The sequence below is a fragment of the Polypterus senegalus genome, chromosome 1, assembly GCF_016835505.1.
Source record: "Polypterus senegalus isolate Bchr_013 chromosome 1, ASM1683550v1, whole genome shotgun sequence".
NCBI classification, from domain to species: domain Eukaryota; kingdom Metazoa; phylum Chordata; class Cladistia; order Polypteriformes; family Polypteridae; genus Polypterus; species Polypterus senegalus.
This window is the reverse complement of record NC_053154.1, coordinates 76,829,773-76,854,977: the sequence shown is the minus strand read 5'-3', so window position 1 is coordinate 76,854,977 and position 25,205 is coordinate 76,829,773. Positions and strand designations below refer to the sequence as shown.

Genomic DNA, 25,205 nt, shown 5'->3' with positions numbered 1-25,205 from the left:
ACCTTCATTGTTATCATTCTTGAATTTAATATGGTTCTTTATCAGTATGCTGCTGCTGGAGTATGTGAATTTGCTCTTGGGATTAATAAAGTATCTATCTATCTAGCTATCTATCTATCAATCTAAATCCATTTAGTTCTCTCGTGAAAAGCGGACAGACAGAATTTTATATATAGAGAGAGATGTATACATATACATATGCACTCTTTGAAGTCTCAAGCTAAACTTAAGCTAAATAATAATAATAGTTTTTATTTCCTTACCACATGGTGACAGCTGAATCCCTTCATTACAGAAGCCTCTCGCAAGAATTCAATGCGTTGCCTAATGCCGGTTGATTCACTGACAGTCTTGAGAGCGACACGCCGGACATCATGATCTCCACTGGGGCCTCTCAATAATCCTTCATACACCATGCCAAAGGACCCCTGGCCCAGCTCTCGGACAATGGTAATGTTTTCACGGACCACCTCCCACTCATCTGGCTTGTACACTGTGGAAAAAAAATCATGATAAATAAATCTATAATGTCTAAAAAGAAAATCAGTACTAATTTAAAATGAAAAAAGTGAAAATCATATGCCATTCTTTATTTTGATATGATTTTCAACAATATATTTCATAAATCAAAGGAAAATGTCAACCTAAAAAAAACCGAATGGATTTTGATTATCTTTGTTATTTGTTATAAAAAGGTTAAGAGCATATCAAAAAAATGTCTGCAAATATAAAAAAATAAATGAAAGGTTTTCAAAATGTAATTTACTCAATCATACCTTCAACCATTCTTTTAAAGAACTGTATGATGTCAGATTCTTTTCATGTACATCCTCTAGCATTGTTTGCTATAGTTGAATTGAGGTCAGTTTAGGTACTTGTCATATTCTGAACTTGTTTGCTAAGATTAAATACCTTTGAATCCTTCATTCTCCTAATTATTCAAAACCTCTGTAATAAGTTCTCAACATCTACTGTAATGGGACTTTCTGTTTCTCATATTACAGGGTCTATGTACATACTGTATATACTGTATAGACTCAAGATGAGAAATAAATATCCAATTTTATAACATACTCTACAGTTTCATTTCTGAAACATAACTTTTCTGCATGGCCCAGAGTCCATTTCAGTGATGTGTTCCAGGTATGATGTGCACTACAGCAACAGTTACTGCATGCTAATGGCATGACAATGCATGCACTTGCCCATCCATCCTTCTATCCACCCATTTATCCATTTATTCTCTCAACCTGTGGATATCCAAAGCTTATTACAGCAGCAAGTAAGGAACCAACCTTGGAAGGGACACCAGTTTTTTGCCAGACATACTGTACTCGCAGACATACTTACATTCTCCCAAATCAATGGCCTTTTGGTGATTAACAGTGTACATACAGTGCTGGAAAACATTACCACAAAAAGACAGATGCAGCTGAGGTTTATGTGAAGCTGGGTCTTAATTAAATGAAATGAGTATTACAGCAGTTAGAAGAGCTTCTCTATCATACTTAAAACATGCTATTTTATGTCTGAGAGAGAAAAAATAATAATTTAGGCAGATGTCAAAAAAATAGAAAATACCAAATAATGGTTTAAAAATAAGAAAATTGGTTGTATTGGAACAATCTGTTGTTTGATGTTATACACCAGCAACAGCAACGTGGTAGAAACTACCTTGCATCAGCTTGGGCTAAGTGAATGAGATTTCTAGCTGCTAATGACTGTTAACTTTTCCTGATGTTTGAAAATAATGTTAAAACAAAGATTTGACCCGACTAGGCTAGAGTTACTAAACCAAGCCAATGCTTTAGTGACCTCCACTGCATATTTCCAGCAAAATGCCATAAGAGTGGTCAGTTTTACTAGCACAACTAGTACTAAAAAGATCATTAAGGAATTATTGGTTTAATAAATATGAATTTTATTACCCATATCTACTTTCAAAATACTAAATACATTTCACATTTTCTTATAGATAGCTCATCTGAATGTTAGCAAAATGTATGGCCAACGTAATGTCTGTTATGCAGGTCAGCTTCTCTTTTAAGACATGAGGCCTAAACTACTGTATGAAGCCCTGGCTGCAATAAAAACAAAAACCAGAATCACCAGAAATACAGTACTAGCCACTCCATCCCCTCCTCAAACAATAAGATTGCATCTCACTAACAGTTTATTTAATAATAGCAGGTAATTCAGTGTCTAAAGTACCTGCACAGTATTTTTCTAAAAATTTTAATTACATACAGTATTAGTTAGAAGGAAAGGATTAGTCTCACTCACCATAAGAAGCACTGAAGTATTCTGGGTTGACTGATGTATATAGGATATGAAGTAGATTGTTTCTGAAAGCATAAACATTTAAATTAACAAATAAATAAATATTAGAATGTATTATTTGTTATTATTTTTTTTTAAAGAAATAGAAAGTAGAAGCTAAAGACTTGTAATATCCCACACTCCCCCCAAAAAAAACAAAAAATCACCCTACATCAGGGGTGGGCAAACCACTGCGGCCCTCCAGGACTGACTTTGCCCACCCATGCCCTACATCTTCACCCCATTCCAATTTTACCAGGACGTATTTCTACTTTTAAGTTTTTTTTACTGCTTTTTTTATATGCGTCGATGTTTGCTTAAATATTAAACACCTTATATTTTCAATATTCCTTAAACAATCTGCTATCAAATGTATTAACTGTTCAAACAAGCAAGTGATAAGCACATAATGCCTTGTTTCTGAGTTTCATTGAAGTACATTGCAATTGGGATTAAACTTCTATTAGATTAATACATTGTTTACTGTTGAATATTATGTATCAAGATATCCTATCTCAATATGCACATTGGGGTTACCTTAATAAATCAAAGAACCAGTATCACAATATATATATATATATATATATATATGTAATTATTTTTATGTAGTTTCTGTTGAATGTAGGATTATATCATAATAGCTGACAAATATTATTTATTTTCAGTTAGTTGATTGTGCTACAGCTGTGACAACATGAAAACATGAAAACACATTATTATACCGTATACTGAAAAGTGTACAAATCTGCAAGTAAATCATATTCATAATCATACAAAAGGTGATCAAAATGTTCTGAGGTTTACGCTGAAAGGTTTATTCTTGTATGATATTTAATAAATGGCCAAGGATTAGATGTTATATACTATATATGTGAATTACAAGTTTTAGCTTTGGTTGTTTACAGAATATCTTTTATATTTCAGAATCAAGTCAACATGGATACTGAAATCTACAAAATCAAGTATTATGCTATCAATGAATCTGCAAGAGTGAAAAACTATGTGTCATCAGAGATTAATTTTCACCTGGTCAATATATACCAGATCAAGTCTCCTTTAGATGCTATAATCAAGAGAATGGGTTGCAGAATTCTACTATTATAAAATGTCTTGTGAAGATGATGGAAAACAAAAGAAACATTGGAAACATAGAGCAAATTGTAATGGAGGATAGAGGAGTGATGATATATAACAGTGGACACAATAGGGATTATTTATGGATTAGTTCAATCTATTCTTAATGAAAAATGAAATATGAGTCTGCTCTCTGCACGTGATGTACCTAAAATGTTGATTTCTGGAACAATACCGAAAGAATAAACAATAATTTATATAAGTATGTTGATTGTCTAGCATCAGAGAAATTAAATTTCTAGGCCATTGTTAGCAATGTCATGCGGCCAATATTTTATAATGTTGGGTGTAGAACCTATTGATTACATGTGTACGTAGAAAATTCTTTGTTAGTTGTGGTAATTATACTTTGATATTCTAAATGGTGTTCCACAAGGATCTATCCTGGGTCCGCTGTTCTTTTTGATCTACATGCTTCCATTAGGTCAGATTATCTTAAGGCATGACGTGAGCTACCACAACTATGCTGATGACACACAACTGTATTTATCAATAGCACCTGATGACCCCGACTCTCTTGATTCACTGACACAATGTCTTACTTGTGTTTCTGAATGGATGAGTAGTTAATTTTCTTAAACTAAATAAGGAAAAAAACAGAAATCTTAGTGATTGGCAAAAATGGAAATAGTGAGGGTATTAGAAATAAACTTTAGGCTTAAAAGTCAAGACAGAGGTAAAGAATTTATTGGTAATTATTGATTCTGACCTGAATTTTAAATCACATATTAATCAGATTACCAGGACAGCATTATTTCACTTAAGAAATATAACAAAAGTTGGATCTCTTATAAATTTGCAAGATCCTGAAAAATTAGTTCACCCTTTTGTTTTTAGTCATCTAGATTACTGTAACGCACTCCTCTCAGGATTTCCAAAAAAAGACATCAATCGATTGCAACTAGTGCAGAATGGAACTGCCAAAATCTTAACTAGGAAAAGAAAATCCAAGCACATCTCTTCAGTTTTTATGTCACTACATTGGTAACCTGTGCTATTTAGAATTGACTTTAAAATACTGCTTATGGTTTACAAAACCTTAAATAATCTCCGAATGTCTACCACCTTACACTCCAAATTGTAACCTTAGGTCTTCAAATTTATGTCTTTTTATAATTCCAAGAGCTAAACCTAAAAGAAGTGGTGAGGTGGCCTTCTGCTGTTATGCACCTAAAATCTGGAATAGCTTACCAATAGAAATTCGCCAGACTAATACAGTGGAGCATTTTAAAGAACTGCTAAAAACTCATTATTTTAATACGGCTTTCTCATAGCTTCATTTTAGTGCCACCCTGATATTCTGTATATGCATTTAATAAAATCGTTTTTATCATGGCTCCACAATCCATACTAACCACTATTTTCTGTGCTGTTCTTGTTCTGGTTTTCTGCGGTGGCACCACCACCACCTGATCAAAGCATTGTGCTGTCCCTACATTGATGGATTGAAGGTCAGAGGTCCACGTGAACATCATCATCTAATTCTTTCACGTGAAGCCTGAAAACCATGAGAACTGATTGAGATCATTTATGTCAGGTAGAATGCCCATGGGTAGAATGGTCTGGATCGTCACGTGGCCTCAGAACCCCTGCAGATTTTGTTGTTTTTTTTCTCCAGCCCACTGGAGTTTTTTTTTTTGTTTTTTCTGTCCTACTGGCCACAGGACCTTACTTTATTCTTGGTTACTTAGTATTTCCTAATCTTATTTTTATATTTTATATTTTTTATAAACTTTTCTTTCTTCATCTTGTAAAGCACTTTGAGCTACATCATTTATATGACAACGTGCTATACAAATAAATGCTGTTTTTGTTGTTGTTGTGTCTCAAAAGGCTCACATAAGCAGTCAATGGATGTTGATTTGTTTTGGTGTTAGCAGTAGTCAGTCAGGGGAAAAGTAGTGAGGAAAGTCACCAACCAGCTATGTTCCTTTGCACTGCGTGGGACACAAACATTGCTCTGCAAATGAATGAATGCAAATAATTGCCACAAGTGTTCCATAATCGAAGGCCTACCTCAGTGGAACACATTATGCCAGTGATGAAGAAAAGACACTTAGCCAACTACAGAAGAGAGGTTGATCAAGTCAGACAAAATGTTTCATTTAATTGAATATGATGATTAATGTATTAGTGTTCACAGAGTTTATTTTAAATATAAGACTTGTTTGGTTTTACTGGTGTTTCTCTTAAATGTTTAAAACTCAAAACTTTTAGATCACATTTTATACATAACACTTTTAGAAAGGATAAAACCTCTACAGAGGCAAATAAAGTAGAAGAACAAAACATTTACCTTTTTTTATAGTAGAGGTACATAAAGATCACTGTCAGTGTAATGAGTACAATGACAACCACAGGCATTAGAAGAAAGGTGGTGAATGAAACATCTTCCTCTGTATTGAAAAAATATCAAAAAGTGTGCAATTAATACATGAATAGCTATGTATCTTAAGATACCTAAGAAAACTTAATACATGATCAAGGCCTGTTCATTTACTTTTGTTAGGTTTTCATTACTTTACTTACAGTAGTCAGTGAATGTGTTCTGTTGTTGCAGTACAGTTAAATTATTAAGCATATTCATTCAAATTATTTAGCATTTTCATATTACTGAATTGCTTCTATATGCAGACTCTCTGGCCCAAGTGTTCTGAAGCAATGTCCAGCATTCAAAATCATTTGTATGTAGGTTCAGAAATCACCTTAATAAAGGCAATCAACAATTTTTTGCATTTACCTATTCATTAATTGTTACAGGTATAGAAGATACTCTAGCACTTTGATATAAATGGGTTAAACATGTTACAATGATCTTTTTGAAGACTGGGAGAAGATAAGTTTGAAAAATGCTATGAATATGTAGAGTTGCAAATGTGTTGTAGTGACCTAGAGACTCAGTGGATGAGTGGAACTCCCACACATAAGCATACATTGACTGAAATACATACAGTGTCCTCCATAATGTTTGGGATACAGACACATTTTTGACCCCTCTGCTCCACAGTTTAAAATTACACATCATATAATTCATGTGTGATTAAAATGGACATTGCAGACTTTCATTTAAGGACATTTGCATACATTTCAGTCACAGCATTTAGAAATGACAACACTGTATGTCGTTAGCTAATAGCTTGTTAAAGGATACAGTAAGTATTTGATTTTTCAAATCAAAGTTATTTCTTCATATACAAGCTATATATGCATTTGCCACACAAAATTGTGTTCTAAAGTTAAGCACTTTCTATAACTTTACAAAAATATCTTGCCCACACTGGTGCTTCATATTGGTGGCTATGGGGCATGGATGAAAAGCTAAAAAACTTACCAAATACATCCATTTTTCAACCCAAATCATTTCTTAAGTATTCATCCATATCTTGTGATTATATACATTTTAAAATAGTTTATTCATGTCATTTTTGAACAAACACCAATATTATGAGATTCAGCCATTTTAAAAGAAGGCCAGCTGTGTGTGAATGCCAGTCTTCCTGTGCAACAACAACTTTTCACTCCACAGGGGGTGGTTTCCTTTTGAAAGACCAAATCACAGTAAAGTTTAATTCCAATGTGGTTGGTTTTGTTTTGATTTAATTCCATATTTATGTGAGAAATTACACAAGTGAGTAGAAAACATATTCTTAATATGAAAAAAATAGTACCAAGAACATGCGATAAAATGATTATTTCCAGATTCACTTTTGTTGTCATGATCATGTGTTAGAAACATAGAAGGCATAGATCAATACTCAACTGCCATCTAGGCTTTAAAAATTAATGTATTTGATAAGTTTGTAAGCTTTTCCTTTGTGCCCCAAACTCTCCACTGCAAAGCTAAAGTGTCATCAAGATATTCTTTTACATTTATAGAAAACGCTTAACTTTAGAACACAAATTTGCATGGCAAACGGATAAATACCATATTTGTGAAGAAATAACTTTGACCTGAAAAATACTAATGTGAGTTTAATGTGAGTACTGGTTAGGGCAATTGCCAACAAAGAACTATGCAGAACCATGACTATCCTCCCTGTGCTACCAGCCTTGGAAGACATCAATTCTCCTACAAATCTTGATGTTCACAGACCACAGAAGACATCACTACAATATAGAATGCTTCTTGCACTGACAAAACAAAGTTCATTTTTGCTCAACAAAATCTTTCTGCATTCATTCAATGCATAAAAATACAGCACATTTATGAACAAAGGGAAACAAGTACAAGATGCTTACCTGATCCAGGTATATAGAAGTTCACTGGTTCAGTCCAAGAACCGTTTCCATAAAGTGACGTTGCTCTAACAATGGCACTATAGTTGCCTGCCTGCAGTCTCCTGATTTGATAACCTTTGAATTTCTCATACATTTTTCTAGGGACACATTCCTCTGCTTCAAACTCCTGATAATTAAATGAAACATGCTTTTGTCATTATTCAGTTTTCTCAAATGATACTACAATCCAGAAGATATGCACTGTACTGAAAATACAAAGAAAGAAAAAAAGACACGTAACTGATAGCCATCTATTCATCCTTCTAACTACTTTATGAACTCTCTGTACTTGATTATGAGGAGCCAAAGCAGCATTACGTGCAAAGAATAATCACACCTAGAGGAGACACCAGCCTTGTCCTAACTTATCATAAACGTCTTTACATTGGCTTTGACCACTATATCCAGCTATATCACCATTTTAAGGCAACTATTAATGGCCATTGTGATTCTCTGCATATTTTTAGTGTCCAATGTTTATGACAGAATATATGAAATAAACAGCAGAGTTTCCAAGTTAAGGGCCAGTGGGGCACAACCTCACAAAATTTTGGGCACAATAAATAATAAGCTTGTTTATAACAACTGTCAGCTCTGTCTTCCTAAGTAATGTTTTTCTACTTCTCTGTTATATGCTCAGTGTATTTACGTTTGTCAAAAAATATTGCTTCTTGTAGTTTTTTGAAATTGTCTTTATGCCAGATGCTGAAAGCCTGTTTCCGGCTTAGGCGGCTACACCTATTGGACCTGCAGTGTTGTCTATGCTCTTGTGTGTGTGTGTGCATTTGGGTGTGTGTGTGTGAGTGTGTGTGTGTCCACATGTTTAACCTGAACCTTACAGTTTAGCAGCAGGGCTTGAAGCTTATCACACATATTAAAATGAAGACTGTCTGTTATTTTTGTTACATCTTTGCACTTCCAGTTTGAGCTTTTCCTCATTGTGTCCATGCAGTACACACAAGCAAAGAAGTATGGAAAATTCAGGACCATTTGCTCGCTTAAGATAGCCACAGCAATTTGGGAAAAAAGAGAAAGTAGATCAGCATCAGGAATGCATTGTTATTATGTTGCATCTTGATTTACACCTGTTGGATAAGAATTCAGTGTTGTTTTTGCCTGTTTTAAAGGGACTTTTACTTTGCCAATAAAAGGGTTATTCATTCCAGTTGTATACCATACTTTGGTGTAGAGTATATCCAGATAAAAGTAATGCATCCATCCAATGTTAATTAGTTTGCATCTGACTGTTTTTCTATATACTGAAGATCAAGTTTGACATAAATCAGATGTCAATTGGACTTGTCTCCGGACTCAAATGATTTTTTTTTGATGTGAGCACTACTCTGCATAGAGTTACTTAGCAGAGACATAACATCACCCAACCAAATTTGAACAAGAGAGTGAGAAAGCCTACGTGTGCCCCTTCAATCTTGTGGAAAAGAACCTAGCAGTGCCATGCTCCTATTTCAAAGAAACATAGAACTTGGTGCAAAAAGAGCAGGTATGCATGTAGAAAATCAATTTCTACTAATAATTGTTAGGTGGTCTTGTGCTGACCAGAAAACACCAATCCATGCAGTAGTTAGTGCTGCTTCTACTACCAGAAAAGCAGTGTGCAGTTCAAGTAATGCAGTGTGTGTAAATCTGGGGTGGTGGTGTTTTAATTTAGACAATTCACAGCCAGTATATTTTCCTTGGCAGGTGGTGGTTGCAAGACTGTCAGTTTATTTAACGTTTACATTTATATAGCAGAATTTTGTTAAATGTCACAGTGTATTACAGTAATCTAGTGCCATTCGGGACCAACTAGATACCAGCATCCCATGTTTGATTCATTTTTGTGACATGAAAGGTGCATGAACTTGCATATCCTGTTAGTTGTTAACAAAAGAGGGACAGATATTACTAGTTAGGTAAGTTAATGTTTATGCTAGAGACATCTGCACCAGTAGAGGGCAATTCTGGCATGGCCCCACCAGAATTTTCATGCCATAAATGTTACTGGAAATAAAACTGGTATGTAACAGTTTGTAATAATTAGTTAGTGTTTGTGAATACAAGGTGTCCAATTCAATGTGTTATGGCAATAATTTACTCAGTGTCACATTTCTTCCATTTCCATACACTGACTCCAAGCTTGTGTTTACAACTATAGTCGTTAATAATTATACTGTCTGCATACCTCACTGAAGACATAGTTTCATGTTTTCAAGAAAGGATAACTGATTTTATCAGCTCTTACATTTCCATATTTCCCAGTCACCTAAAAAATTACACTTATTTTGTTTATGGACCACTCCATTTGTGTTAGCTTTGTCATGTTTTTAACTGAAAACCCATCTGTAGGTTTTCAGTTGACTAAATTTAAATAAAATTAATTAAGGGAGTATTTTCATTTTCTAACAGCAATAAATTATATATGTGGGTCTAAATGTTTGTACTGATGCTAATTATATAGAGAATATATATAGCTAATCTATTGACAAAGTTAAGAAATGAAAATGTCACACAGATAGTCATTTTGTTCTCAAACGTGGATGACAGACGTTTTCCATACCTCATCCTGGTCTTTCTTGAGCTTTGTGTATCTTATCTGGTACTTGAGAATCAGTCCATTGGGTCTGGGAGGCTCTTCCCACTTTAACAAGATAACATTCTTACCCACCGGCTCCCAAGTCACCTTGCCAGGAATGTTATCTGCATATACTGTGGAAACACAATTTTAAAATATAATAAAACACATGAGCCAATAACTCACATTTAAGTTTAACGCCAAATCATGTCATTAGTTCATTTGGTGGCAGATTGTAGTGGACGACCTATTAACATAGCTCAGCCAACATTTCAGATACTGCAAATATTTAATTGTTACGGAGTGTTACGACTAAGTGCTGTTAATAGCCAGTTTGCACAACAACAGTCCAAACTTGTATAGTTAAGGTGTCCACTACTAAAGATTATGAACATCAGCACAATGGTCACTGCCTGAGATATATCTGAATATGTGGGTAGGTGAGTATCTGTAATTAAGTCAGCATAGGGGGTCAATGTGGAGAAGCCCCAAAGAGCAGCAGATACTGAAATACAAATCAAAACATGCTACTAAGTTGTTATACCCGATAGCATCATTTGGTGATTCAAAGGTAATGTGCAAATAAAAGAATAAAATACATTAGGTCACAAAGTCTGGACTTGCAGAATAATCCAGTAATAAATTTGGATTTTTACCTAAGTTAGAACTTACTTTTTCAAATAAAGATGATCACGTTTTTGGAGAAGAGGAGTCACATATTTTGAAAGTGAAAAACTGAACTTAAACAGAGAAATTACTTTAAAGCAGCAGAGAGAACAAGTGATGCTGTACCCCCTTGTGTATCTGAAACCAACTAACCCTACTATAATGTGTGGTCTTTTTCTTCACATAATTTTATTGTTAGAAAATGGGATCAACCGTTGGAGGGAGATTCTTTAATTCGTTTCCGAAGGCAGATGGACAAGGTAATGAAGCGCTGTAAAGCAACTGTTAATGTTTAGAGTAATTCATACTTTTCTGTTTATTCATTTGTATTTTTTTTTTCATATTTTCATTGGCTTCTTGTCATTTCAGTAATAAAGGCTGGGGTTTTAGTTCAACATGAAGTTGTGTTTCTTTTTTCCATTAGTAATGCAAACAGAATCAAAGCCTTATCTGCCAAAATCTTTATCTTGATATCTTGGAGCAAAACATACTAGTAAAACAAATAATTCAATTATAATCACAAACTTAATATCTGCTAAAATACTTTTCCAGATTTCTTGAAACAAGCTATAACAAACAGCAAAACAAATAAAAAGAAAAAAGGAAAAAATCCCAAGCCCTATTATATAGCTTACATAGAAGAAGTTAAAAACTGAAAGTAAAAACTGTAAACTCACATTCAGGCATGGTTCGAGTGAAGACGAAAGTAGCAGCACTGCAGCCCACCATATGAGCCGCATGATTACAAGCATGGATGTCAATTCGATAAAAAGTGAAGTGATGAAGATTGGAAATGACAGTGCGCTCACGCATAAATACTTTATCTTCTTGAATGGGGTACTCATTATCTTCTGGTTTGGAGCTAGAACTGGTATGATTCACAGTGCTCTGATTTTCCACTGTCACGTTAAGTCCATCTATGGAAGTATCATTTCTGCTGGCCACAGTCATGTTTGCGACCCATATTGTGTCCCGTCGTTTCTTCAGCTGTTTGCCGTGTCCGGAATAGGAACAACTGTAAGGTCCTGCAACCCCTGCACGTCTTGGTCCACAGGGTACTCTGGTGGGAAAAGCAGAGAATACAGTATATATTAAATCTAAAGAATCTAGAGTCACGCTACCATGTATAGTGTCTTTTAGGATACAAAAATATTACAGTAAATGGAATACTGTTTGAAATTCATGTCTATCACAAATTAATACACCCCAGTCGTTTAACTAACGTAGCATTTTGAACTGAAGCTACATAAGCTCAATGATGATCAATTGCAATAAATTTCAATAAGAAACAAGTGGTTATTTTAAAATGTATAAAAAGTATTGCAAACACAACATTAACTTTTTCCTAATTTATACTAAAACTATAGACAGTGTTTACTAATATTCATGTAGTCAAATTGGAATCACGTGTTTGTGTGACTTTATTCACACTTCACTTTTAATCGGGGAATATGCTGTGCTTTTAACTCTTTGTTTATTAAAATTAATTGCATATGACAGAGGTTAGGAGAATGCACTGATACAGGGAATTGCAGCACTTATCACATGACGAACCACATCAAGATCCCAAATTAGGACCCGAGTGCAGCCATGCAACATCAAACTAGTTCAAATGTGTGAGTTTATACGGTGGCTGACGTGTCAATCCTGCCACCCACCCCCAAATTTTCCCTTGCAAGTTGGAGGACCTGCTTGCAGGGCTGGTTGCAGGCTAACATCATATCCAGGACAGAGCAATTGCAGGTTAAGGGCCTTGCTCAAGGGCCCAACAGAGCGGAATCACTTTTGGCATTTAAAGGATTCAAATGATTGCTGGTGCAGATCCTCTAGCCTCAGAGCCACCACTCTGCCCTAATTGCATAAGAATTCAACAAAGTACTATAATATACAAATTTAGTATAAAACATTAATAATCATTTCTGAGTATTTCTTTTTAAATGTTGCGACAATGTTAACAAGAACAGGCCATTCAGCTCAACAAAGTGAACCTAACCTATTTGCCCAATTTTTCCAAGACGTTTTAAAAGTGCCTAGAGTGGCACTCCCTACCACACTACTTGGGAACAAATTTCACGTGTCTATGGTGTGTTACTGTTGGGCAAACTAAAGCAACATTCTGGGGAAAGGCTAATAATTACACAAAGTACAGTATATATAAAATCATGCTTACCTTAGTGAATTCTTAATTACTGACTCTACTTTCCAAGACCTACAACACAAGATTAAAAAAGAAAACATAATTTACTCGTTTATTTTTTAAACATGATTTTCAATAGGGCTGCTTATGTTACATCTTTGTTACTAAAATTAGACTGCATGGTATTTTTGTTATATGTTTCCACAAGAAATGAAGCAAGCCATTTCTGGATTATACAGGATTAAATGACACAAGTAAAATAGCTTACATTATAAACATATTGCTTGTATAGACAAGAAAATAGGGGGAAAATATTCTGTAAGTAGAAAGTATCTTCTGGAGAACCCCTTTTAATATCAGACTACATGTTCTTAGTCATTATGATTTAAAGCACTTAAGATATTCCCTAACTTCTGTTTGAGAACACCTGACCTTAGGTTTGGGGGAACTAATTATTGCTTAAAACATACTGTTGTTGGAAATCACTGCAGTGTGAGGCATTAAAGATACTGACCTGAATGTGTTTGGAATAGTTATTACTGTTCCCTTATATACTGGGAAAAAAAGCCCATGATGTGTGAAGTCAAACAACATTCTTTAATGACTTGAATGTAGCTTCTTAGGTAAGAATATTTCAGTCTTTGACAAAGTGATTATAAACCAACCACAATGGCACAGAGCAGAGGTTTCCAAGCGTTTTTTAAATGTTGGAGACCCCCAGAATGTTGTACTGTCTGGTCTGGGGACCCCGCTAATATAAAGCCAATGCCACAAAGCAGAGCATTATCTTGGATCTTGATTATTGCCAACGATCATCACACAGCATGACTTTAGAAAATAGTACTCTTACTGATCAAAACAAGAACTTTTTGATTCATATGTGATCAAATGTCACGTGATATCCCTAGGCCAGGGGTATCAAACCTTTTTTCTTGACAAAACACTTGAAAGAATTGAAATTGTTTGAAGTCCCAAAATTATTTCAGTCTTAAATTGTTAAATATTGAACTCTTACTAGGCACAACTAAAAGACAGGCTTCTTTAACTGCCATACCTTCCCCAAGTATTGCATTTGGAGATTTTGAGAAGGAATAACAGAGAGTTTTTGTGTGGTTCTTTGTCGTTTAATTTTTCTTTTGTACTCCAAACTATCTTCAAATGAATAGTTTTTTTATTGTAAGCACAATTGTGGGGTTTGATTAGGAATAAAACACTAAAAATGGCAAAGCGACAGTGCGTACACTGACGTCCCAGCTGGGTTGGATCCAGGAACAATTTCTAGCTGGTAGGACACTAAAGTGAAAGGACAGGGGGGACAACTCAGCAGGACTATGGGCTCCACGACACAATAGGAGACAGCAAGGCACACTGGATATAGTAGTCCTGTAGAGCAGACTTGTCAGGTTCAGTGAGGGACACCAGGGGGTGCTACATAGATTCCTCATCTCTATTTTATGTGACTTCCTTTTGACCCTGAAGTACTTCCACCTATGCCTTAGCATCGGAAGTACTTTCAAGTCCAGGATAAAAAAAGCTGCTCAACCTCATTCAGGACAGTCAGTTTCAGGTGAAGTGGACAAAACTTGCCAGTGAAGTGTAGAGGAGAAAAGAAACAGAGAATGGGAAGAGAATTGTGTTTATTGCACCACTGGAACCTTTGTGGAAAGTAGCCTTAAAAAGAAACCATCTTTTTAAATGGGACTTGTGTCCATGCGGTTGTTTGTGGTTTGGGGCTACCTGGCCCTCTAGTGGCCACAATGTATAATAGCTATATTTTTGCAAGCATCAGTAATACAGGTAAGACATACAGTAATCTTCCTTATCTGCAATAAAACTAACAATCTTTCTAATATATTGCAAATAGCATTCACTTGGCAAACAGAATCTCCTCTTCATTAGTCAAGTGTAATTTCACTTAGCAGGATGAATCATATGACATATGTTACATATGGGCGTCTGAGGATCTCCTTCCAGGCTCTGCTAAGATATGTAATCATTCGCTGGGACAAGAGGGACGCCAACACTAAGAATATAATTTCTTTCTTCCTCCTTAGCTCCGAGAATCCACCTAAGTGAGGTTAACCTAGTCATGCCCCCATCTCAATTAAGTTATGCCACTTCTGGACGGGACCATATTAATCTGAGGGCTTGCGGAAGATACCATCTCAGTTGGAGGATCTATATGCCTCACATGAATGAGCTTCCAGACACAGACCTGCTCGACAGAGCTGAGTATTTTCGGAAGCCATTGAGGCTTAAGAGGCAGCTTTTACGCCTGTTTTTCTGTAACGCCATCACACACCCAATTTTGTTTTTCTGGACACTTGCAGTAAATGGGGTGACCCAGGGTGGCACCCCAACTTTTCTTCGGTTTTCTGCTTCCTTGTTTCTTGTTCCTTCCACATCTGTCTTGTCAGCAGGATTTGCTGGTGTAAGATGACCGGACCAGCATACCTTCCGGAGATTGTTCAATAGCTCAACAGTTCATGGCTCCCAGCTGCGGTTGCAGGTAGCTGAACACTGACACCTGACACAAAGTAGCCAAAGCACAATTCCCCATGCAGGGACAAGGCACCATGCAATTATTGGCCCCTGTGTATCCCAGAGATGATGTTGAGACCTACCTGTTAATCTTTGAAAGAACTGCCACCCATCAGCGCTGTCTGCAACAACAGTGGGTGTACCTTCTAACTTGTCTACATTGCTGCTGATTACCCAACCCTGAAGAGATACATTTTTGCCCACTATGGGCTTACCCAACTCTGTCAGGCACAGCTTTGCCGGTACTAATGGTTCGATTGTGAGCCCAGGCATTCAAATTGTAGGGCAAGAATACAGCCGACCAGATGGTGGAAATGGTCATGTCCAATTACCTTGTCCACTCCCACCCAGAGTGGATATATAAATGTGAACCCAAAGGCCGGGTAGTATCAGTTTTGTGGATCTCTTCACCTCATCAAACTGTGACCATCAACACACTCTTGAGTACTTGGCAGCTATGTGTAGTGGGGTCAAAATAATCAATAATAAAAATAATCAAACAATATTTTAGTTCCGTGATGAAAATAAAGTTCTTAACAGGGTTACTGACACTCAATTATGGTGAGGAGCTCAACAATATTTGAGGAAATCTGAGGAGAACATCAACTTCTTACAATTATGAGGAGCCCAAGATTTGAACCTGGACTAACAATTACACCGCCACCAACCACAACAACTTGCCAACAGCCAAGTTAAGCATATTGTATAATTTATAAATAATTATAAAATAAATCATATTTAAAGAACAGATATAGATATGCAAGCTAACATTCATTATCCAATATATAATGAAAGTGCATTAATATTGAGTACATAAATAAATTTGACAAAGTTGATCATCAAAGAATGTGCAGGAAGTTTTAGAATAAAGACAATTATTTTCATGTGGTAAGAGTAGCCATTGAACTTACTTTGGCATAAATATGGAGTTGTGCAAAAAATTCTCAAATTTCTTTTGGAAAGATATTTCCTCTGCTGCCATTGCAAGCTCGCTTTCTGTTTTTGGACATTGACAGCACTTGTCCTCTCCATCCTGATTGGAATCGTCATCATCATCTTCAAAGGTGGTGTCTGCATTGGTAGTTGGCAGCTTGAGTCCTATTGGAGAAAAACAGAAAAGAAAAGCAATCTATGAATAATATTAAAAACAAAAGAGGTTAAGAAAACAACATATTATGCAAATGGGAGAAAGTTGAATGAAAGCACAAATTATCACAAATTCAGTTTTACACTGAAAAATTTTTTGGATTTTTTTTTTTCATACATTTAGGAATTATAGTTAGACAAAATATATGAGTTTACTTTGTCCTGTCTTTCTCACTTGGTGTTGAAATGTCTCATGATGCATCATATCACATCTGCACTCTTATCTGTTGACATACTGACCTTATGTGCCAGGGACCACTGCATGTTCACCTACTGGCTTCTTGCTTTCTTACCACATTTAACTACCACTTTTTGCCCAGAGCCTGCTAGTTCAGTCGATAAGACTGGTGTGAAATTAGCTTAAGTATTAAACACATATTATGGTGCAAACAATTGTTTCTAGAAACATTGTTATATATTTATATATATTATATATATATATATATAAATGATTTACTGAACATAAAAATGTAACCAATAACCTAGTTCTATTAATTGATAACATCTCTTGAATTTTTTTTATGTGAGAGAGACACATGTTTTGAGGTAAGCTTGTTGCACTGACTTGTAATAGTGTCGAGCTGTGGGAACGTGTTGCATGCTGATTAACAAATTCAAGTAGGAATTTCACTGTACTCAGTACATGATGCAATAATGACCTCATTTAAAAAGCAACTTTTTAAGAGCAAAAAACAGTTGCTTTAATGCTTATATGTGTTTGTAGATCTATAGATGTGTATTTTTAAGATAGTCTGAATTTTTTTTAGTGATTGGCTAGATTGTTGATAACAGTTTAATCCTTTATTGCTGATATAATTGTTTGGTTTATTGGCTGAAAAGACACTAGTTTTACCTTAGATAACTCAGTTAAATTAAACCTCACTACAAGGAGGTACAAGTGGAATTGAAAAAAAGCACGTCCAATTGGGCTCAGAATTAAAAGGCAGAGTAAAAGACAAAGTAGAACTTCATAAAGACGTTCATAAACATTGGTGCTATACACATGCTGAGCAGATTAGGGATTATGAAAGCAGTGGAATTCGAAAGGCTCAAAAAAAAAAAAGGTGTGATTCACATGTGGAGAAAGTTAAAGAATATGAAAGTAGGAAAATTAGAAACTATAAAAAAAAGAAAGTAAAGATCACAGTGGCGCAAACAAACTGAAATTATTACTCAAGAAAGAGAAAATAATCACTACGGATCAGGTGTCATTGAAAAAAAATCAGGACAAAGCGAGGTCATAAATAAAAGACAGAGTAGAAAACAAAGTAAAACTTCATAAAGAGGTTAAAAAACAAGGGGGCCAAACACATGCAGAGCTGGTTAGAGATAATGAAAACTGGAATTCAAAAGACTCAAAAAAAAACGTAGGTGCGAAACACATGCCAAGCAAGATACAGAATATGAAAGCAGAAAAAACCACAGTGTCAAAATAAAGAAAGCAAAAATCACATTAGTGCAAAAAAAGAGAAATTATTACTCGGAGAAATAATGAAAAGGCAAATAGAAATTGAATATATGGACATAGGTCATATGTCAGAAGTACTGTATGTAAATATTGTAAGGCTTTGAAGTTTAAGTCAGAGAATTTCAAAAATGTGGTTTACATAACATTCAATAAATATTAAATATTATCTAGTCCTGGGGCCTCATGCATAACGCTATGCGTAGAATTCGTACTATAACATGACGTAAGCACAAAAGCCAAAATGTGCTTACGCACAGAAAAATCCAGATGCAGGAATCTGTGCGTACTCCAACTTCCATGTTCTTCCGCTACATAAATCCCGGTCAGCGTGAAAAGTAACACACGTGCCTGCTGTCCCGCCCCAATTCCTCCCAGAATTACGCCTCTTTGAATATGCAAATCAATATAAATAGCCCTTAAGCTCAGCGTTCTGTGAAAAGACAATGGGAAAAGCACAGGGGGAAACATAAGAATCTCAGCGAATACCAAGTGGATGCAAAGGAAAAACATACTATTTGTTGATTTAAACAGTGGTATAATCAACAAAAAGGAAGTTAATTGAGTGACATAGTATGTTGGAGAAACTTGAAAGCTCAAGTTCACAAAGTCGCACAGTGCCTGAAATAAAAAAGAAGTCACATATCAAAGTCGCCGTGAAAAGGCGAGTTGTAGCCCACCGTCTCAGTGTCATATGATAGCTTATTTGGGTACAGACAAAAAAAATAGGCACAAAGTGGGAAAAAAACACGAAATGTCAACTTTAATCTCAAAATTTCCACTTTAATCACGTAGTTTATTTTGTCATTAAAGTAGAACATCATAAACTTCATCTTAAAATCGTTTAATTTACTAATTTCTCAAATCCCATCATAACTAAAGTAGCATGTTAAATGCTTTGTTTTGTATTTGATCTTCTATGTGCTGTATGTGTGTGAATCACTACGTGCTTCTGTTCTTTCTCTTTCTCCAACAGGACACAGAATCCATTAAATCAGTGATATAACAGCTCTCTGAATAATTAAAATACTGAGATGTATACGTGATATTATTTTCATGATGATTGGAATGAAAGCATGTTGTTTAACATGGGAACATGATGGCGCAGTGATTGTTCATGTCTCACACATGGTGCTGCTGTGCCATGCGCGACCTTCGATGAAATAATTTATTTAAGCAGTACTGTCTCTTTCAAATGTACTAACCTCCAATTCCTGTCCTTACTTTTCTTTCTCCAAATACCCAACCACCACACAATCAGCTCTGTAACAGACGTTAAGCCATCTGTAAGCTTACAACGACGATTCTTTAAAACTTTCAAGGAACATTGAAATATCTTAGTAGTACGCGTTTAATTATTCTATCTGTCTATCCTTCCAGTGTCGCGCCAGCCTCAGCAAATATACAGCGCGAGGCAGGAGCAATATGTGAACTAGCTAGCGCTGTGCCACCGTGGCCTCACATGTTTAATTATTAACAATACAGATTATTTAAATGAAGTTAAAGTTTTATCTGTATAATCAGCATATTTTGCTGCATTTCATCTTAAAAATGATATCGTCATCATATGTAAATATGTGCTTTATAAAGTGGCGCAGGTTGTGCAATATTATAACTGTAGTGCAAGTTTACAGTGGGGTAAATGTACTTATAAGTACAAACAAGGAGCACTTGATTAATTGCGTTTAAAGTTCTTGGGATGAAACTGTTTCTGAACCGCGAGGTCTGTACAGGTAAGGCTTTGAAACGTTTTGCCATGGCTGAGGCAGCGTGTGCTTGATGCTGTATACCGATAATTCTCTTTCCGATCAGCTGCTGCTGTGATTCCCCACTCAGATACAGTGATAAAAACACTCCAAGTGGTGCAGTGAAAGTAATATGGATTTAGTAGCCGATTTAGTATCCCATCATTCAAAGAATCCTAGCGTCTTATTTAATTCCATTAATACGGCCATTCACCCTCATTCTGTGATGGGATTAAATAGCAGTGTTCATTCATGTGAGCAGGTTCTATCATTCTTTGTCATTAAAATTGATACTATCCGCCGTGGCATTGTTCAAACTGAATATAAACTTTCTACTGTTAATCATGACATTGTCTTAGAATCCTTTGATCAAGTCTAACTTTCACTGCTAAAAAGAACTATTAACACCCTTAAACCAGCTTCCAGCCCCCTCGATATTGTTCCACCACGTCTCTTAGTGGAAGCCTTTGATGTTTTGGGCCCATCCTTACTAACGATTATAAATAATTCTATTAGTTCCGAGGTTGTGCCCACATTTTTTAAACATGCTGCAGTCCGTCCCCATCTAAAAAAGGCAGAATTAGATCCTGGAGTTTTAACCAATTTTCGTCCAATTTCCCAACTGCCATTTCTGGCTAAAATTCTTCGTAATAGACTTTGTCTATTAGGTAAGATAAGGCCTTTTTTATCTTCTAAAGATCTTGTGAATGCTACTCATGCTTTTATTTTTTCTCGCTTCGATTACTGCAACTCGCTATATTCTGGGATTAACAAATCTCTGATACACAGGTTACAGCTGGTCCAAAATGCTGCCGCTCGCTTTCTGGTTGAGGCAAGAAAGTATGTTTCTCCTATTTTAGCTTCTTTACACTGGCTGCCTGTCAGTTTTTGAATTGATTTTAAAATCTTGTTGCTAGTTTTTAAATCTTTACATGGGCTCTCTCCTGCCTATTTATCTGAATTGTGTATTTTACACCAGCCATCCAGAGTGCTTAGATCTTCTGGTCAGTTGTCTCTGGTTGTCCCTCGTACCAAATGTAAAACCAAGGGGGACATGGCCCCCTTGTGTTCAGGTTCAGCGGGTTGGAAAATGGATGGATGGATGGATGTCATTGACATTGAAATATTCCCTGGACCATTATATTGTTACAGGTTAATTACAATCAGATGCATTACACTAATAAACAATATGAAGTTAGTTTCAGTGTATTTATAAAGCCGTGTCATGAATGTGGATCTAAGAAAGAAAAGTTAACCACACAGGAACAGTAGCACTGCTTTGACACTGGGTGCTGCCAGTCTGCAAAACCGAGTGGAGAACTTGTGTACGACAGGGAATGAGGTACCGTGGAAATGTGCATGACTTTACTCCAAGTTTAGGTTTTATACATTGCAATTTCAACGTGGAAACGTTCTTAGGCAACATTTCTGTGTATACGCACCGTTTATACATGAGGCCCCTGGTGATTTGTTCGAATTTAAACCAAGGGACGTTTTAAACTATATAATGCATTACTAAGAACACATCAGACAGGCAGTGTGGAACATTGTTTAAGGTTATGGACTTCAAACCCTGAGATTGTGGGTTCAGATCCCACCACTGATATTATGTAACCCTGAGTAAGTCACTTGACCCCACTGTGCTTCAATTGGAAAAACAAAACAAATGTAACCAACTGTATTATAAATGTTGTAACTCGCTTTGGATAAAGGTGTCAGCTGTAAATGTAAATATCTCTGGAGTATTGTATGCAGTTCTGGTTAACACAGTATAAAAAAGACATAGCAGCACTTGAAGCTGTACAGAGGACAGCAACCAAATACATCCCATGATTTCAGGACATGTCCCTCTGATAGACTCAGACAGTTAAATCTGTTTAGCCTTGAGCACTGTGTGGGGACTTAATTCAGATATTTAATATCCTCAAAGGCTTTGATTAAGTACCTCCAGCAACATTATTTCAGCTTATGGGTGAATCACATGCTCAAGGACACTAGTGGAAGAGAATTTAAGACTGAAGCCAGGAAGCATTTCTTTATGCAAAGAATTGTGGGACTCTGAAACAAACTACTAGGACATGTGGTTGAGTAGTAAATTTGACAAGAATCTGGATGAGATATTGAAATAGCTTAGGGGTGGAGTGCTAGCTCTGAGCTAGGGATCTGAATCGAATCAGATCCTTTAAATGTCACAAGTGATTCCATTCCATTGGGCCCTTGAGCAATTGCAATTGTTCCATCCTGGGTATGATGTTAACCTGCATCCAGCCCTGCACGCTGGTCCTCCAACTTGCAGGGAAAACTTGGGGGTTGGTGACAGGATTGGAACTCCAGTCATTGTAAGAAACCTTCACACTGTTCCATTCCATTTGACCTAGTGTGGTGCTGAGGTGTCATCTATTTCATGGCTGCACTTGGGTCCTAATTTGGGATCCTGAGGTGGTTTGGTGTGTGGTGGATGTGGCAAAACGCTGTATCAGTGCTGTATCATACTCCCAACCTCCTCCTCTCTTCCTCTATTAGCTAAACAAAAGGGCTTGATGAACTGAATTGTCTCCTTTCATATTTTTTAATAATAGAAGTGAAAAGAGAAATCAAATCAAGAAAGATAAACTTGAACAGTAGCAGGTAGGAACCAAAACTTCTTTGTTGCCCAGCCCAAATGAGAGACCTTTGTAAAAAAAAATGAATATTCGCTTTTATAAATGTATACTTTTTGAAATAATCATTGGACAAAATACACAGAATGTTTTAATGAACGTGACATTCAATCCAAAGAGTTTTGGACACATGTGTCTCTAAAAAACAGGTTTAAAATTATGTTATGCATTACTTAAAGTCTGCAGTTCTGTAGATGAGGACAGGGGAAAAATTAAATAAAATTTCTATAATAGATTTTCTGATACAATGGACTTTTAGTCCTTCAATCATCTGTTTAATATGTGGGAAATTCTTGTCAAATGTATAATGCTCAAACTTTTATTTTTTCTTTCTCAAATATATTGGTGCAAGTATAAAGGTGATGGTTTACACTGTACACTGACAGGTACATAGTTTTGGTTTGCAGTAAACATGAATATCTACTACACTTCTTCATAAATGCCCAGAGGCTATTCATTGGTATTCTTCAATAGCATGTTTCTTTTTTTAAACAATGCAGCAGGTACATTCCAGTTGGCCAAGACTTTTATAGCATCTCTATTTTTACCTTTCTGAGTAATTTAAATAATTTACAGATAATAAACCTTATCACATAGTTGCACAAAGACTACAAGACAGAGATCATTTTTCTAAATACAGAAACTCCAGTTGATAATATGCAGCACACGCCCAGGTACTTGCATTAGTGTAAATAAGATAAAATACCTGCCATTTAAAAAAAAAAAAAGTAAGAATGCAAAATTTCGGTGTCATTTGACTGATTTAATAAGCTGAATGAACTCCTCACCTTTGTTGCAGTAGTTACTTATGTATAGCTCTTCATCTTCTTCCTGTCTCTGCCAGCGTACCAGGTAATAGGTAATGTTACCGTTGCGATGATTCGGTGGTTTCCAGCGAACTACCAGCTGGGTAGAACTGTTTGACATTGAGAGCACATTAAGAGGCACTGTTGGAGCTGTCAAGAAAATGAAAAAAACAAAAACATTAACTTAAAAGGCTTTTGCAACCAGAGTACTATAGAAAAGAACATGCTCTAAAAATCCTGATGCTTAAGTACTTTTATTTTAATGGAGTTTCTGGCAAATCAGTTGAGCAAAAATGGAACTCTGAATATTCTTAAAACAGTTTTAGGTACTTCCAACAAACTTTACACATAACATGACTGCCATTAGTAAATTATGTTTGAACATCACCGTTTAAAGATTTCAAAATTGCTTACAGACTAGCAGGGAGGAAAAAGGAGAACTTTACAATAATCACAGCTTATTCTGATCAATTTTATACCTTACCAGCAGGACGTGTTCTTATGTAGATGACATTGCTCTTAGCTCCATGATTGTTTTCTTCATCAGCTGTGCTGAGGGTAATGGCGCGGACAAAAATGGCGTATTGTGTCCATGGTTTTAGTTTAGTCAGCTCTACTCCTGGATCTTGGTCTTTGTGCAATGGAAGGTCAACATCTACCATGTTCCAGCTGTTAGAACCACAGGCTTCTTGACCAACCCACTCTGTCACATTCTGAAATGGTCTGCCAGTTTGAAGAACAAAAAAAAATAAAAAAAAATATATATATACAGTATATACACAGTTAAATGCAATTAATTAAACTTATCAAAAAAAAAAAATACTGTAATTTATTCATTTTATGCATTTTAAACTTGAATATGTGTCTTATCAAAGTGAAATGTTTGATTTACTTTGTTGCTTAAAAGTATTCATTGCTCATACATCAATATAACGCCGAGTATGAGATAGTATTGAGTAAATGTTTGCTTGAAGCACCAGCTGTGTCTGCCACTGCCACTGGGAATAGAAACAGAATACATGAACACAAGTTCACCTGATTTTGTCATCAATCCCACTGCTGCAGAATATGCTGTACATTACAGGGTACAATTACATAGCAGACACTCATTTACTAAACAAAGCAATGACAATAAAAAAGTAGTAAATATTAATAAAAATTAAATTGTGTCAAATGAAAAAATCATGTCAGATGTAAGCAACATAATAGCATAGTGTTTAGCATTTCAGCTTCTCTAATCCCATGCCTTTGGTTTGAATCCTGTGCTTGGTCACAGCCTATGTGAAGTTTACACATTCTTCCTCTGCCTGCTTGGTTTTTCTTCCATATTCTCCAGTTTTCCTCCAATATCCACAAAGATGTACAGGTTATAACTCTAAATTTGCTCCATTGAGATTGTGGGTTTGCGTGTCCTTCTTTGTGACCAGTTTGAGTAGAACAGACTGCAGCTTCCATATCCCTAACTGAATTAAGCAGGTGTAACAGTGCTATGCTATGATAATTTGTTATATAAATAAAAAATACTAGCTGTGCCCCACGGCTCTGCCCGCATATTAATGAAAAAGGACAGTGAGGAGGGCCCTGCCCAGCTCCCTACTCCTGACGTCACGCTTCCCCCTCCCCTCGGCCCGCAGGCTCTGTCTTGGATTAGCACAAATATATCGCTCCTGCAAGCGAACTATGATTCTTAGCACAATGAGAGAAGTCACAAATTCTAGAAAAAAGCCCTATCTTAA

At 36.0% G+C, this 25,205-nt stretch overlaps 1 protein-coding gene across 2 annotated transcripts in view; it reads right to left on the bottom strand.

Moving 5' to 3' along the window:
• The window catches only part of LOC120527576 (insulin receptor-related protein-like), a 113,253-nt gene that overhangs the window by 24,313 nt on the left and 63,735 nt on the right, over positions 1-25,205 (bottom strand). For both annotated transcript variants that reach the window (XM_039751148.1, XM_039751158.1), the window contains exons 8-17: positions 23,954-24,192; positions 23,452-23,619; positions 16,559-16,745; positions 13,140-13,178; positions 11,647-12,029; positions 10,289-10,437; positions 7,693-7,858; positions 5,750-5,849; positions 2,284-2,345; positions 264-493 (exon numbers count right to left, since the gene is read on the bottom strand). In XM_039751148.1, coding sequence (XP_039607082.1) covers positions 264-493; positions 2,284-2,345; positions 5,750-5,849; positions 7,693-7,858; positions 10,289-10,437; positions 11,647-12,029; positions 13,140-13,178; positions 16,559-16,745; positions 23,452-23,619; positions 23,954-24,192 — 1,723 coding nt within the window. The remainder of the gene's footprint in view (positions 1-263; positions 494-2,283; positions 2,346-5,749; positions 5,850-7,692; positions 7,859-10,288; positions 10,438-11,646; positions 12,030-13,139; positions 13,179-16,558; positions 16,746-23,451; positions 23,620-23,953; positions 24,193-25,205) is intronic.